The sequence below is a fragment of the Glossina fuscipes genome, unplaced genomic scaffold, assembly GCF_014805625.2.
Source record: "Glossina fuscipes isolate IAEA_lab_2018 unplaced genomic scaffold, Yale_Gfus_2 221, whole genome shotgun sequence".
Lineage (NCBI taxonomy): Eukaryota > Metazoa > Arthropoda > Insecta > Diptera > Glossinidae > Glossina > Glossina fuscipes.
Window position 1 is genome coordinate 1845332 of NW_023998564.1, and position 18312 is coordinate 1863643.

Here is an 18312-nt window from a genome sequence, read left to right on the forward strand (position 1 = left end):
GGTTCAAATCTCAAGCGCAATAAAACTTTCAATAAAGCCGATAGTCTTGGATGACGGTGCTTTAAGACTTTGGTCTTAGACCACCATTAATTATAACAATAATAATAAGTCATCAGGTGTAGTAGTGATGCACTGTTCTTATCTATGACTTTTTCTTCCTTATCAGGTAGTTTACCAGCGCCGGTGCGGTCGTGGTTTCGAGGTTAAAGAGTCATCGAGACAGTGCCACATCTGCAACTGTTGTGCCGGTCTGTTCAGCATGACTGCAAGTGACAGTCAAAACGAGCCAAGCCTAGAGAATAATCCTCAATATCGGGAGAACTAAACCGCTAAACTCGAAGGTCACTTCCTGGAGTGTTTTTGATTCACGTCAAGGTGCATCGCCATAAAAGCTTTGGTCGCTTCCTGATTGCCTTGCCCTTTGTTTTGTTTACGTGCGTCACTCAATTTGAGCTTCATACTTTCCAAATATAACAGATTCGTCAGACCTCAAAGGTAGATGATTCCGCTTCAATACCGTCAAACGGAGCTTCAGAGCGTGCATTGTCCTCAAGGCTAAGATTTCTCGGAAAGCACTTTCTAACCGTTTCATAGCTTGTTGTATGTTCACACCAAACCAACTTAATCGTATCAGTAGTTTCAGCTGCATTTTTTTCGGTTTAACATCCAGTGCTTTAAATACTGCATGTTGACAACCATCTCTCTACGCTTTGACAAATCTATACCATACAAATACTAGTTTCTATGCCAAAATTCCGGAAAAAATAAACGGACCAGGTCTGCTTTATAAAGCAAGCAATTATAACATACAGAACTTATTTCTACAACTAATTCGTTCTGAGATATACTTAAGCAGTTAACTGTGCATGACGAATAAACACATCATGATCCGTCCACCCGTCCTCATAACATTTTTCATTATGGGTGTGTGTTTGCCATAACAATTTTAGAAAATATTTTTCGTTGCTTTGTCAAGTCGTTTCATACTACACATACTTTGTGTTTGACGACTATACGAATATATCGCTAAAGCGGTCAACACGGTTAATTGATTAGGAGATATGTAGTGATAACAAATAAATTTCCAAGCAATTTTTTGTACTTTACTAAATCTTGTGATCCTTCATAATTCCAATGCTGTAAGTATAGTAACTTAAAGTGATTACCTCTAATATTAATTTCTAATGTCATTAGTGGATCAAAAGATGGCTTAATCTTCGCCACTTTTTTCATTCACTCCCATTTGCTTAAGTTTTTCCTCAGACATTGTCTTTTGATGCATATAATCTATTGCTTCTTGGTAAACGTATTCATCATTGCTTTAAACGTACTGCTGATAATATTACTTTTGTAACTAATCTCATATTTAAAACATCTCATCATTCGAAACATCATTGTTCATTTTTTAGTGTTTATATTTTTAGTATTAAATCGCTTACTGAAAGTAATCTTTTTTATCATTAAGTTTGTGCTGCTTCTTCTGTTTCAAAAGTTTGGTTAATTAATGCTTCTTTTATTAACTAATTCATTAGTTGTAGTAAATATTTTTACATATTTATTTACATATAGACAGAGATTCATGTCTTTCGTTTATCATTGTTTATTATTTATATATGTATATGTATGTATAGTTCGTCGTTAGTGGTGGTCAATATTTTTGCATATTAATTTAAACATGGATATAATATAATATATATATATATATATATATAAGTATATATATATATTTCTTTTTCCCCAAACTAATATATATATATATTGTAGATATATATGTACCACATATACGTAAATATGTACGTAAATGTGTATGTACATTTCTACCGTGCATATATATGTACCATACATTTCATATGTATATACATATATATATATCATTATTCCATTATATCATTCCAAACATATATAAGCAACTTACGATGATGACTACTAGCACTAGTAATAAAACTTATTAGTGCTTCAGATCTTTGCTTTGTCACTGTCGATTAGCATTAGGAATTCATTGGTGCCTTAATGATTTTCTTTTATTATAAATATATTGCGTGTAATAATCAAATAATGAGAGAGTGTTCATATAACATATACGTATGTAAGGAGCATTTATTAAAAATAATCGAAATGTCAATCTAAATAAATCACTTTTAAAAATCAACAGTTTAATGTAAATGCTCAACATTTACAAAAGCTACCGTTGCTTTTATGTTTACATGTATGAGTATGTGCGTCTGTGAATTTTATATGTACGTAAAGTTATGGTAAAATAAATGATAAGACCACAATGACAATAACAACAACAATGGTAATAACAAAGAGACATACAGAAAGTAAACAGACAGACGGACGCATAGACAGGCAAACAAACAAGCAAACACATAGGCAAACATAAAAACGAACAATCAAATAACATACATTCCGATATAAAAATTGTTTGGTAAGACATTCGCATAGCAACGACCTACAAAAAGTTCATTAACGGAGACACTAGACATGCACGAGACAGTTTGCAGACAAACCAGCAAATTCGCGCTCATAAACACACACGCATACATATACAAACAAATACAAAAATATGTACGAATGTGCAACACATAAATACGAATATATATGCATAAAACTATTTATACGTACAGAGTTTGTACAGATGTTTATAAGTAAGCAAGTATGAGGCTAAAAAGTAAAAAAAAAATAAATAAATAAAAAGAAGTAAAATAAGAAGCAAAGCCCCTAAGCATACATGCAGTCTGTTGGTTGAATGAATAGATGGATGTAAGGACAGACAGGCAGACAGACAGGCATAAAGTTAGTAAATTGTTGAACAATTGACTCAAGTCGAAGAGTAAGGTAACAATTTTTGGCTGTTTTGTTTCTGCCTTTGTATATGTTCAACTAAAGTGCACTGTTGCAGTAAACAGAAAAATGTTTAAACTGAAATGATTGCCTGCCTGGCAATGCAATGTCTTGCGTTGAATGATGATCGCACGAGTAGGCATGCACTAACATTTTTTATATGTATGATTCTGTATATGTGCACATTGTGTTGTGGTACCACATGGTTCTAACCGAAAATTATTGCCGCTGTTTTAATGCATTTGTTGTGCATTTTTCGGTTTGCTTAACTTGCCAGTGATTTTAACAAACATCAGCGTTTAGTGTAAGTGATTATTTTTTCGCTGGTTTTGTTGCTCGTTCTTTTTTTTTATTTTATTTTATTTCTTCATTTTATTTCTTTACTTTTTTTTGCTACATGCTTAAGCATTTTGTTGCACTTTTATTGCGTGTGACTGTGTGTTTGTTTATGCATTTATGTCTACTAGAGTGCATGCACTACTGTATGCGCAAATCAAATTTGCCCAGTATGTGTGTACGTTGCCTTGTCTGTGACATGATGCACACACAAAGGAAGGCGTGTGAAATAACAAGTTCTTTTTTAATGTTGTTGTTATTGGTATTGACGTTTGCTGAGGTTGTTTTATTTTCTTTTGCACCCATTTAAGACTGAGAGTGAAGAAAAAAAATAAAAAAACTTATTTACGATTATATGCAGCCTTTCTTGCGCAGATGTCTGGCTATATCGTGTGCTGGAAGGCGTTTTTATGGTCTTACTAATTAAAATGCGCTCGTTTTGTGGTAAAAGGGCTGTCACCATGATCTGCTACTGTTCATGAAGAGAATGATATTTTGTGTAAGAAAAAAGAAAAAAAACGAAAACCGGCTGCAAAAACCCAATGCGCACATAATTAAAAGGCAAGAAATCCTTCATGAGTAGGAATTTTGACTGAATCGAGACTGTGTAGCTTTTATAAACTTTAGTGTGGATTTTCATAAGTTACCCAATCCAAACCATGAGAACCGAAATGGACTATAATATTGGATATATCTGTGCGCCTGGCGTTCGTAGTGGCAGCGTTATGATAACTAGTGGTCCTACACAAAGGCCAACGCAATTCCGTAAACGTTCTTGCCTTTACCTCGAGATGAACTCTAACGGATTCTAGATTCTCGTTACATCACCCTAGCTCCACCTCGCCTAAAATTAGAGGTTCTGTTGTCGCTTTCACAGTTGGCTTAATATCGAAGCATTCATATCGTGGCATTTCTTTCATCTTTCCCATTGCCCATTAACGTGATCGCTAGAAGGTTACCTGGCATAAGTTCTAGTCCCAGAGATCTGAAAAGTCAAACATGCCCAAGTTGAACAGACGAAAATTTCAGTTGGCTTGTTAACTGACTGGACAGACTGAATCGTTGGCATTTGCAGTTTGTTGAAATCGGCTTTTTGGGAGAGAAACTGTTGGCAATTATTAATTTTTTCAATCTGTTCAAGCTTTCTCTTGGAAAACAATTCGAAGTTATCGGCTTTTTCATTCTATCCGCTGATTGTTCTTACAATCCGCTAGTATATGCAAACTCACAACTAATATAATGTACGCCGAGAAGTTTAACTGATAGTTTTGATCAATAGATTTCTTTTTGAAAAACTGGTTAAAGAGCTCTTCAACATTTTTCATTTATATACGCGGAGTGGTTTAGCTACGAGTTCCGATCTATTTTGGAAAATCTACCAGAACCGGAAATATTATTACACACCACAATGCTATTTACATAACTAAAAAAAGCGTTAAAAACGTTATCATTGAAGAGATAATGGTTGAAGCATTCAATCATAAATAACTTGTAAAATCCAATGAAAAACTAAAAATAGTGAAAACTTCACCGAAGTCTTATTTCATCTGTAGTTTTCTTTGACTTTATAGGCAATGAGATATCAAAAACGGTAACGTATATCCCGAAATTTTTCATGTGAAAACAAACCACCAGCAGAAAGTGAAAAGTCGTCAAGAATATATGCTTAATTCTCTTTTTAGACGAATTGTTTTTTTAAGAGGATTTTTGAATGAATTTTTGTGATGAATATCTTTTTGATGATCTGTTAGTTTTTTTAGTTCTCACATGTCACAAATATGCATTGTTACTTCGTTCTATATTTTTCACAATTCAGTTAAATTATGTCGATTATATCGTTATATGAGTGGGATTTCCTGAAGTAGAGTATAGACGTAATGTATTTTTTACGCAATGTACTTTGCTTTTTTAAAGTATAATTTATTTTATATGCATTTAATGAGTTAAATACGTAAGAACGAAAAAAATTCTTAAGTGAATTCAACAATAACTTTTTAATATTGTTTGTTGCACTTTCTAATTGCTTTTTTCGGTCTGCAACCAATCTACTGAGAATTTAATAAGTTTTCTAATAGAATGTAAATAACAACCAAATAAGTGTCCTAAAATGTGCTTTACTAAGTACGCCTCAACTTAACTGAAACCTTATATTATTAACTAAAAAGATGCTGATTGGTCGTTCCTGTTGTCACGATCGTACAAAAAATCGAAGTTTCACGAACGGTAAAAGATAAATTTTTTAAAATATTTAGTTAGACCAAAGAAATAAATTCTAAGACAAAAAAAACGTACGATAACCATTAGTAACCTATTAGCAAAACTATCGGAGCTTCTTTTTTTAGAAAAGGTAGTCAACGTGTTATCCAAGTACTTTCAAAAAGAATCTTGGAATGTTGGAAAAGTTTTTATGCATTTGCAAATTGGAAAGAAAAAAGAATGCTTCCCCAACCATGTTTACAAACAGGCACCAGATAATATAATTCACTTTCGGTGTCGTTTACCTATCTAAATTTACTAAAATTAATTAAGAAGAGGGAGAGATCTTATTGCCTTTTTCTTTCTTAAGTGCGAAATTCCGAATACATTTATCCGCATACTGTCTGCCTGCTAAAGTTCTTAGACTAAACTGAAATATTTTGAGATGCTGCTCCATAACGCAATGGATAATACAAGGGTCAATAATTGTGAGCATTAAATAAAAAAAAAAAAAACGGGTTTTTTGGTGCGATATTCGACTTGACTCATCAAGATAGTCTCCTTCAGTGAGCCACACTTGCCAATTTCTTGCGCCAATGGATTCATAAGCGTCAAAGTACAAAAAAAAGCTATTTATCGTATTTCCTTGTCCAAAGTAATTCATTAACAGAATATCACGCTTATTCCAGAACTCTTGCTATTTACAATATTCTTTTGTAAAGCTTTTTGTAAGACTTTTCTATTTACAGCATTGTAAATTCGATTTAGGGGACTTGTAATGGACCCATTTTATGGTCAAAAAGACATTTATATAGCGGTTAAATAACGCTAAAAAGTGCTTTACATACGTAGTGCATGGACGTTTTTGACTCACATTGAGTAAACCTGGTAGCCCTAATTAAAACAGAGTGATTGATGACAGTCACAAGCAGATGACAGTTCACATTTTTAGGTTGGAATAAAGGAAAATTTGTCGCCTTCAATAATTTTCTAGAATTTTTTGAGTGCACACACATATAACCCACGATTCTTGGCTCTTTTACGACTTTGCTTGAATTTAGCAAACCGGTGCGAAATTGTTGTTTTCGATGGAAAGCAGTTACCATAACAGTTCTCAATTTTTTTTCCAATCAACAAGCAACGACTAAATAGTCGGGGAAAGAAGTTTGTATTTTCCCACCGTCTTGAAAACAAGAACCTTAGTGTCACTAAATTTTAGTATAACTCACAAGTAATGATCAAAATTGTCTAGAATATCGATAGGCGTCCTTTCAGTGTTAGCACTTTGTAAAAATAGTCTGGTTATCGAGCAGCAACGACGTCTAAGCACTACTTCTGAGAAATATTGACGCACCAAATAAGATTTTTATGTGACTTCGTCGTTATTCACAAATTAAAGTAAGTAATTTTCCGCCTTTTGTTTGTAAAGCGATTGTCGCTGCTATTGTTATTATTTTTGTTCTTAAAATGCCTTAAACTTAAAGTTATTCATTTTAATGCCAGGTTATGGAGCTAGGTGTGAAAGGAAAAAGTAAAATTCGTCCATTTTGCTACTCTTGCCTTAACCTGAAGTATTCCTTTTCACGTAGTCTGAATCTGGATGCTTCCAACATAATGCTGATGAGCATACGCAGAATAAAAGGAAATTTTACGAAATTTTTAATATATAAATTATAACAAGATTGCAACACACAAAATTTATTTAAAGTGATATTTTTATGTGTTTGGCCCTGTTTCCTATCAACATGTGGTTATTTCTACAACGAAATATTTTGTATACGTATAGGTACGCGTATTTTGGAATATAATAATTTTGCGTTTGTGCAAAAAAAATGTGTTTAATTTTTGTTCTTTTATTTGGAAAATATTTCTTATAAACAATAAACACACAGAGAGGTTATTTAGTTAGTTAGTCAATCTGTCATGTTTTCTGTTTATATTAATTTTTATTTAAAAGAAAACTAGAGAATAATGAGAAATTTGCTTACATACATATACATAGTATGCACATACAAACACGTAATCACTTAAATGCCTGAAAAGTGAAATGGCAATTAATCTGAAGGCTGCTCGATTTTTTCCCCTTTTACATGCATTTAAATACATACGTAAGAGATTTGCAAAATTTCCGGAATATTTTTCTATTCTATTATAAACAATTTGTTTAGTGTTTTATTGAATGGCGAAAGCGTTTGTGGCGGTTTTATTTTAAGATTGTGTTTGTGAAAAAAGTATTGAGACTTTTTTGACTTTTATAATTGCTATCATGGTATGTGGAAATTAGTCGTTCTAATGGTAACATTTGGAAGTAATTTTTATATTTATGATGAGCATTACGTTCATTTTAAGAGTGTCTAGACCTTTGGGACATAATCTGTTAGATTCTGAACATTCGTAATTAATTTCGTCTTTTCAGATATTTTTACAAAAGCTTCAAGTCTCTCTTTTACGGAAAGCATACGTAAACGCTTTCATGGATAAATTTAGAAACTTTTTTAATTGACGTAAAACGGAAAAACTAAGAAAGAGAGAGAGAGGGTATTAATTCATTTTCAGGTGAATTTTCTCAACTTATATTAGTTATTGTTTAACTTTATTTTTATGTCTGGATCATAAGTTAGAGCCTTCATGTTCTTTCCAAATCTATTAGATTATTATATTTCCGAAAGGATTATTTGTAAGCATTTTCTAACTCATTCCTAAGAAAAATTCCAACTCATTACTAAGAAAGAATCGCAGTATTTGTCTTCCTTTTTCTGATGATTTTTAGAATTTTGAAAAAGCAAACTTCGAACGTTGCACTTAGTCTATCTGTGAGATCATTTAAATATATTTCTGAGTTTTATTTACGGAATAATGACGTTAACATTAGGTATAAAAACTAAGAACTCTCTATATCTGCTCAGGGAGGAATTTGAGCTGATTTGTTGGATCACCACACTTTTATGTGTTGAGCCTTATATGGAAAACTAGATCTCCGTGGTCTAAACTTAGTCAAATCACCGTTCTATCATAAAATATTACAAGTTAGATACTGTTCCCGTGTGAAAGTTTTTTATTTGTAAGACCTTGGTTATGCGATAAAAGACTTATAAATGGTTTTCTTACGAACAGAAATATCCAGAACTATTTAACTAAGAATAACTCTGAAAACTGTCTAGATTAAAGGAGAACCAATTGACCAAAAAAGTTATTCAGTCGAGTTTTGCTTAGCGAAAACTCTTGCTTACTTTTATTTGTAAAAAAAATAATATACAATTTACAATGCTAAGTTATGTATGGATAGTAAATTAGCAGGCGTATTTTGACATTGTGATCGATCATTAGTCACAAGAAAAAACAAAGAGTTTTCCTGTTTTCTTGCTTGCTTGTTTTTTGAATTTATATCAAATTCTGTGTTCCGGACAAGCACCCACGGCGGAACTTCTAATGGCTTTTTAAACAATGTGTCAAATCTTCGATTTTTGTCTCTCTTGATATTTCTGGCAGAATCATGTGTTTTTTGCAACCCATTCAAATGTCAGCATTTTTCCTCAATTTTGTTGACTTTTAGAATTTCATAAAAATAGAGACTTCGAAAATCGATCGATTTTTGAGATAAGAAATCTTTATTTTACGAAATACTATTTTTCGGCCGTAAATATTGGAAATATTTTTTCATAGACCAATTTACTTGAAACAGACAGACGGGCAGATATGTGTAAGTGTGAGTGATATCAATAAAAGGTGGGCCTATCGAAAATTATTTTTTTATGGTACATCCGTACATATTTTATAAAAAGGAAACATTTTGAAAATATTGGCTATTTTACGATCTATTAACTGAAGAATTTAAAAGCTTTACCAAAGATATCTTTTTTCAAATTTTTGAAAGTTAAACATAATTAATTTCGAAGACAGCCCTATTTGCTATTAGGTCGATAAGTATTTATCATCGATAGTGCTGTTCCGTTTAAAACCTTCTGAAACTTCTTCTGAAGGCTTGTCTATACGTGCGCTTAATTGTTGATCGGCTTTCTCGCTCACATTCATTGCCTAGGCTCTGCACTTGTTACTTGGTTTGTACATTTGTCCCTTACTTTATTCACATTCCTTTTTTTTCGAGCCTATGTGCTGTTTTCTTATTTTATGGTGAGATTGTTCCACCTATGTTTTCATTTATTTGAACGTATGTCTGTCTGCTGAGCCATTTATGTCCAGGCATCTATCCACTATTTTGGTTTATTTACCCTGTTTATTTGTCGCTAAATTCCTAAATAGAAATGGTTATCATAAATTTCATCCTAATGTTTTCTATGAATGCAGATCAAAAATTTGAAATTCGTTGTGATATGGTAAAAAATACGTTTAAACTAACCTTAAATAATGAATCTAAAGGAATTTCATTAGTGATAAAAATCTGCATCAAATTTTGTGTACGATCACTTTACTGTCTTGCCAATACATTTATTAAATAAATGTGCAAGCTTAAGCTTAGCTTAGGGTGAACTTAATTTTTTCACTTTTCTTTTTCTAGCACATAACAGTTTTTTTTTTTTTTTTGACAAGAAATAAACATTTGTTGAAAAATCATTTAATCAGTTCATGAATCGAATACTCAAACACTAACATCCTTCAAGAAAAATATGAGAATGATTTGATGAATTTTTATTTACTTAGCACACAAATCAGAAATTCTTTAGCAGTGCGATTGTTAGGCGTAAGTACTTAACATAAAGTATGTAAAATTAATATAAAGGTACAAAACAGCTATAAATGATGTAAGCTAAATAATGTTAAAAAATGTTTACAAAAAAAAGAAGAAAATAGCAAAATTAAATAAAAAAATATTTCACTTACCGGTATTCTTTCGCATTACGAAAATATTGAGTGCTATTGTTATTGTTCTCGGCATTTTGTTTCGCGGCACTTAGACCCGTTGAAATGCGTTTCATTTGATCTTCAGTTAAATTAAACATTTTGCGCACTTGAGCCAAATTAGATGCGTCCACATATTCAGTATGTATAGGAGTATCGCCAAATGGTAAATTATGGCGTTTAGCACGTTTACCATTAACACTATTAAGCATAGCAAAGGCCATCAAATTCAAAATCATAAAACGATACATTTTTGACATTTTTCTTTGCGTTGATTACTTTTTATTAGTTTCGTTTTTCATTAAGTAAAAAATGTGAAAAATTTTTGCAATTATAATTTAAATAGAGAAATAAAAAAAAAAATATGTTTTTAAAAAAATAAAACAAAAATTCACAAAATTTTTATATATAAAAATAAAATTTCAAAACAGTTTCACTTCTGTTTTGGTTATTGTTTGTAATGATCTAAAGTATGTTTATTTTATTTTAAATAAATTTTTTTTTATTACTTTTTGCTTTTACATAAACGTAATTTTTTTAATAATGAATTTTCGTTTGAGGTGTTGTGTTGTCCACACTCTTAGAACTCTTGGTTCAAAATGAATTTGCGCGATTTACTTTAGAGACTTTAAATAAATTTTTTAACATACTAGCAAACAACAAAACAACATCGACATCACTTAACGTTAACAGAGTCAAATACAATGCTATCGAATGTTAATGTAACAGAGTACAGAACAAAGAAAGCAAAAAAGAAAAAAGAAAAAAAAAAGACAACACATACCCACAATAATAACAACAACTACTACTACTAATACTAGTTTTTATAATTGTGTTGTTTAGCTTGCGAACATTTTTGCGACTTTGCAACGGTGTGTGCGCTTGTACATGTTTAGTAGTAGTTTGTGAAGCCATTCGTGTTACCAAAACACGACGCTACTGTGTTTGTTACACACTGAAACGTTTATAATTTATGGCGATTGGTTGATTATTGTTTAGCTGTGTTCGTATACGCACATATCTATATGTAATTTATATTGTGTGAATACATAACCATTTCCATATAATTCGAAGGGGTTGCTTCTCTTCCATTTTGCATATGTGTGCATGTATGTATATATATATACAAAGTTGTTCATTGTGCTTGCATTTATGTATGTGTGTCCATATGGGCATGTGTGACTTTTGTGTATGTATGAACACTTTATAACTTTATTGCAAGTTAATATGTCACAGAAACGCATCGCTTACTCTCTAATGGACGCAATTTTTATACATGCGACAACTGTTAATAAACAAACACATTTTTAATTACTGAGAAGTGTAAACAAACATATACGCTTACGCACGGATGTACGACTATTTAAATCTTTTAAATGCAATTTTTAAGAAATCTCACGACTTAAACCAAGGATACGACGCCAAGAATACCTCAATACAACCTTTGAGGCGGACCTGCTAGCGGGCGACACCGTGGAAACAATCAACAGATATGCATCGTTTTGCCTTACGATGTGTATATATGAATCAGAAGAAATATCTATCTGTGTTCATATATTAAATAAGTTAATAATTTCATGCGTATACGTATGCATAAATAAATATATAACAATATATATATAAAAACAACTCACGAAATTTATAAAACAAATTTTTATATAAAAAATTTTTTTGTAAAACTATTAATATTCCTTAATAGTTTTATATAAACACGTCTTTCTTCGCGAGCTTTAAAATTGAATGTTACCGTTACTATTCATTTTGAAAGTTTAATGACACATGAAGAGATTAGAAAGTTGCTCAATACGTCGTTATCAAAATTATTATTTTCTAACAAATACCAAAATTATTAAAGCGATAGCTATTTAATGATAAAACTATTTACGATAATATTTTTTTTGCTTTGACAGTTCTCAACTGGGGGCATTTGTTGGAAGCGAACAAATAGGTTCATTTTAGTATTAAGTTGTAATCTTAAAAGCGCTCTACTTTCGTTTTGCTTTTTGAAAGGTTATATCTCGACATTGTTGTAGTGGAGAAAGTACCTATTACATCCCACCACTAAAGGACCGGAGAATATCAATTTTGTCAACGGGTTTGCATATCCAGAAAGATTCTTCAGGGAACGTCTAAAGAGTATATATTCTAGATCAGTATTAAATTCTGAATTACTTTAACCATGTCCATCTGTCTTTCTGTCAGCCTTTATGTGCATAATGCCTGCAGCAAACATTAGGTTGCTCCCGAAAACTAATATATCGGCTTCAAATCTCTTCTTCTCACGGCGACAACACCTTAAATTTGTGGACAACAGTTAGAGCGATAAAAGTTCTTACCCAATTTTCAAATGTAAGTCTAGAATACCTGTACAAAATAGGAAAAACATAGACTACGTCTGACCAGCGTACCGAAGTTCAATTTTTTGCGGGTCACACCCGAACATAATTTTTTTACGTTTTCAAAATTACGATATTTGAAAGATGATGGATCTTCTCATATTATCCCCCAATTTTCATTGAGCGTTTTTTGGTTATGTAATTTTATAACAAAAGCAATCGTCGTCTCTTTTCTTTGAACTTACGCCATGACGTTCCTTTTTAGTTTATAACATTTTACGAATGACTATTTTTTATTTAAAGGCAAATTAAGAAAAGTTCTTTACACGGTAGCACTCAATTTTCCCACTTTTGTCTGCTCCACTTTGAGATTGCGAAATTTTTCGCAGATGAAAAATCATCCAAATATTTTACCAAATTCAATTTCGCTTGAGGCCACTTTAAATGATCTAATCTCGTTTTATAATTGTCTTCATTATTCTAATAAAAGGAAAATAAGTCTTTCGGAAAAGAGATTCGCATTTACTTTACGCAACAGTTCCATTTTAGTGTGATCAAAATAAGCGTGTATTGCAGAGAGAGAGTGACTCCCATTTATCTTTATCCATTTGCGATATTTCTCAATCCGATTTTATTAATACGCAGAAGTCTTTGCGATTGACTATAATGTTAACAACGATTCTATTGAGCCTACTAAAAATTTATAGCGTATAGTCGCTTAGATGGTAGTTAGAGGTGCGAATTGTGGAATCTGTTTAGCTATAAGATTTTGTGCTAAAGAGTGAAAAGACGATTGTAGCGACAAATTTCGAGCTTAATATTAATTTTTTTATTTTTTACTTCAGTCGTCGAAATTCGAAAATTAAGTAAACCAATCCACACGTTCGCTTGCAATAAATAACATGGTCAAACAAGGTTGATCTTTGAATAACGTAGAGAATTTCACATTACTTTTCCCTTATGTGAGCTCATAAAACAAGTTGTGAATTTCATTTAGTGAATTTCATTTTCTTCTGTCAAGGTCTGCCAAAAACTACACTTTGGTGGCGTATAAAGGATTACTTTTCATAGGAATATTTATATGAGAAGGATTTATTTATTTATTTATTTTATTCTGGCTACAAAGTAAATCAAGCAACGCTATTGTTAAAAGGCTTAAGCTATTACATTATAGAAGTGAACAACTATCAGAAGCAATTAGAAGTGAATAGTTTTTTATCTCAATAGACGGCAATGGTGTTGGGCTGCCGCGTCACTTCTCAAGATGCCATTATAAAAACCCAATTTCAATAAATTATTTAAATCTGTATCACCCTACCGTTATTTATATAACGACTTTTCAAGATCAGACGTTATATGGAAAGTGGTCGGATCAGGACCATTTGCAAGAGCGTTCATCCTTGGACCATCGTAATATCTTAAAAATTGCGGTGCGTAAGTTGGGCACAAGAAAACCAAGCGGACAAGCAGACAGACAAATTTTTGATTCGATTGGCATTATAAAAGTTAGCTCTATGTAAAGTCGTTCTGTAAAACATGAAATTTCTTTGCTTGCAGTTCCTAAAAACAAAACCCGGTAAATGGAGAAAAACATATTTTAATCATTTTAATGTTTCTTTGTTGAATTTTTAGTTAATCATCAAAAGAGGACAAAAATGTTAGGAATTTTTTCTCTAAAACAGCAATTTAAAAAAAAAGGCTAAAATCAAGACGTTTCAAAAATGATTCATCAATATTTGTGTAGATGTTAAAACACATGCTCGAGCAAGTAGTGCAGTCTGTTTGGCCTATATATATACATATTCTAACGCTCTAATTAAGCGAATGCTATTGTTCAAGAAACAGATACAGAACAGAAAAATACGAGCGCCACAATCTATGTGGATGGATTTTAGAGTACGTTGCTAAAATAAGTAAATTTTGTTTGTCAAACGTATTCTTAATCCAACCAAAAAACAAGGTTTTTCAAAGTTCCCTTTCTCCCCTTTGGAAACACAATCTATATAATTCATTCATGGAGTCGAGCGATTTTATTATAAAAACCAGTAAAAAGACTATAGTGGGCCATTGTTCACCATTAAATTCTCTTCGCCACTGCATATAAGATCTTTTCAAAATAACACGCTACATGGGAAGTGTGTGAAAAAGTAGTCCGAACCATTTTCAATAGCGTTCTTCCTTGGGCTGAAACACATTAGTGTACAAAATTTAATCAATACATCTAAAAAAATACGATCTCTGTACAAGAAAAACGTCAGACAGTCAAGCATAAATTGATTCAGAGTCGCTCTCTAAGGGCTAATAAAAGGTGTGCCTATCTAAAGTCCTTCTAGGTGTTGCATACATCCACATTTTTGTACCGAAAGCGTTCGCGTAGAACGTGAAACTACTGCCTATTAGTTACTGATATTGTCAGCTGTATAAGCAGTTGCATTATCAACAATAATAATAAAATAGGCAGCAATAATAACTAAATTGCGTTCAATGATGTTTACAATACCAGCTAAATACACCCGCTACTAAATAATTGCAAACACGTACACATATACTTGCACTCTTGACAGTTTGCTGTCTTTTGTTTGCGTGTGAGTGCGTCTATGCTTGTGTCTATTTTCTTATAAATTATATTATAAAGCATTTCCTGATTAAATGCTGTTTTTCTCGCTGGGGTTTAAAAGATTCTTACAAAGGTACCCCACTTTGCATTGTTATTACTATCGTAATAAATTCATTCGTTTCATTATATTTTCTATATTATATGCACACTTCAAATCAAATCATCTGTATACGCATTTCTCTTATTTGTTTAATACCTTTAACTATCAACTAAATTGTGACGAACTCTTTAGCTAAGCATATGTTTCTTCGTCTTTTTCTTTTTCCTAGATACTATTACAAAATATTGCGTTAATTAATAGTTAGATCGTCATAAAATTGTGAATTGTAATGAATTATGTGATTGAAATATGATATACGTATATGTAACAGATCAACGACAACTTTTCAGGGAAACGAACTTCGAACTGCTTAGCAATTGATGGATCAATACTTTATATGCGATGAGGCAGATCTAAAAAGAGGGAAAATGGCTGCCATGCGAACTGACTGAAAATACCATTTCGAATCTTTTCAATAACGCGGCATCATTGCTTGTCAATCAAAAAAAAAAAAGATTTTTTTTGGAGCGTATTGTGACTGACAATGAAAAGTGTGTCTTCTGTGCGAAGTGTATCCCTAAGCGCAAAACCCATGCGTTAGTCCAAGGGGACCGACACGGAAGCCATGGCCATGAAGTTTCGCTATGCATACTATGTGATCGCCAAGATGCAGTGTGTTACGAGCTGCTAAAACCGAGTGAAACCGAGCGCAGATGTCTACCGACGTCAATTCAACAAACTGATCGATTTATCGTTGCAAGAAAGATTAGCAATAGAGGTTAACAGATGCAGAATCATTTTCTTGCATGGCAAGCGTCGGCCACAGTTTACAAGAGTTGTCAAATATGTACTATTGTAGCCCGAATAAGAAGTTCTGCTGCATCCAGCGTATTCGCCAGATGTAGCACATAGACATAGCACATCTTGATTACCATTTGTTCAGATCGATGCAGCGTATCTTCACCATTTTTCAAGTGAAAAAATGACGAAAATACATTGAAGCATCTAATTACTTTTCTATAGATATATGTACACTTATATATATTCTTGAAACGAAAATCAGATGAATTTTTCTCATCGCTCTCCAGAACTCTGAACCAAGCGATTTATACGAGTCTTTTATTAACTAACAACCAGGCTACAATTTTGATCTAATCAAGAATATGCTTTATATACTTAACGAGGTCTGTGTGGCGTACTTTTAATGATAACAACAAACAGAACAACTAGATGACCATAACTTCAACAAACATTCTGTGCATGGACCGTCATACATCGTAAAATATTTTTTGTTTCTTACGGAATTTCTGGTAACATTACATTTTGGGTTACATTGTTATGAAGAACCAAAAACAAGAATTCCTAGTTGATTTTAAAAGATACTTTTCATACAGATTACGATTTTTTATTACCATATCATACGTCTGCCGGAGTATATTAAGTTTGTGCGGATGAAAGATTTGAGATAGATACCCCTTTTATTGTACTGATCGAATCGAAAGGGTTTTCTGAATTTGTCTCGCGCATCGCGCATTCTACAGGTCGAAATTTTTTGACGTATTATGACGACATTTGATACATATTCATGTTTTGTCTCTAGGGCGAAACCTAATGTTAACGGTTCGGATTAGAGCACTTTCTCATATAATATGTTATTACGAAAAGCTGCGAGATGGTGGGCCCTAGCTCTTTTTACTTTACCTTTTCTTACCACAAGAACATGCGATCATAGTGCAGAGGAAGCAGGATCTACAAATGTTAGCATCTGATTGCATCGTCCTAATAGAAGTCAGCTTAAATACACTTATTACACCACAAATATATAAATAGTGTCCCCGGAATATAAGATGCTACAATCGACCATGACGGAATGTGTCTCACTAGCAGATACGTATACAGGTTTTCCATGGAACTCATAGACCAATTTTGTTGATTTTAACCTGAATAAAATGTAAACGAGCTATTTGCGACGAAATGTGCGCTTTTGTAAGTTCTGAGGTAATAATAATTTTAAAAGATAAAACAAATTGACATTCGTTATTAATGTGCTTCTGTTGTTTTTTGAAGAATACTACTTCTTTTAATAAATACAGGACATCAAAATTTTTCGCTACTGCAAATATATGAAAATGCTTTAAGTAACTTAACTTACTAATTGTGCCGCTGTATGTGATCTTCACATAAAAACAAATATTACCTTAATACCGTAACGTAACGATATGCAAGCAACGCTTTTGGTTGGGCTGAGTTGCTTAGTTTTTTAACTTAATCTAAGAGTGGTGAAAAAGAACCGCACCATGCCATCATCAAAAATGCATACTTTTTAGGCTAGCCGCAATGAAGAGCATGTATTCTTCTTCTTGTATCCGCTCATGCTTTTTGGAAAATAAAAAAACAAGATAAAGCAAATTTATGGAATATTTTTGTCTTCTAAGTTTAAAATTTCATTAAACTTGGGGTGATATACTCGATAGACTTAGAAGTGACCGTGAAAATTAAAAATGAAGAAATCTTTTATTTTGGGTATGTATCATGAAGGTTTAGTGTCTTCTTCTTTTTGTAGTTGATTTGAGTAGTTAGACAATACCGCCGCTACAGCAAGTAATCCTGAACTGGTCAATAATAAAAATTCAAGGATTAGGTAAGCCCTGTTACCTACCATTTGTAATCCAAAAACAAAACGAGACGGACAAGACTGATGATTAGAAGTTCTGCACAAAGGCGCCTCACTAATAATACACCAAAAATCGTAGATTACTTTTATGTAAATGCATAATTTTCATGAAGAATACTCGGACGTGAATATGATCCCAATTTAGCGAACTTTACTTGTCAAAGATTTCATTATTCTCCAATTGCTACTATCACAGCAAACGCTGGCTTTGCCGCCGTAGAACGATTTGACTTTATTAGAGTTTCTGCACATGGTGCGGTCTAAAAAATAGATCTATGTGATCCAAATTCCCTACTACTAAGTACCAATTTCCATCCGATACTCTGTACGTTTTGTCGAGAAATTTGAAAAACAACCATATATTTTTTTGTAACGAATAATCGAAAAAGTGGTTCGACACGAAGTATTTTGA

General features: G+C 32.4%; 1 protein-coding gene across 2 annotated transcripts in view; it reads right to left on the reverse strand.

The window, feature by feature from the left end:
* LOC119642181 (protein anachronism) overlaps positions 1-10519 on the reverse strand; it is a 25702-nt gene extending 15183 nt beyond the window's left edge. For both annotated transcript variants that reach the window (XM_038041188.1, XM_038041187.1), the window contains exon 1: positions 10216-10519. In XM_038041188.1, the coding sequence (XP_037897116.1) occupies positions 10216-10493 (278 nt within the window). In that variant the 5' untranslated portion in view covers positions 10494-10519. The remainder of the gene's footprint in view (positions 1-10215) is intronic.
* Between the last annotated feature and the right edge of the window lie 7793 nt (positions 10520-18312).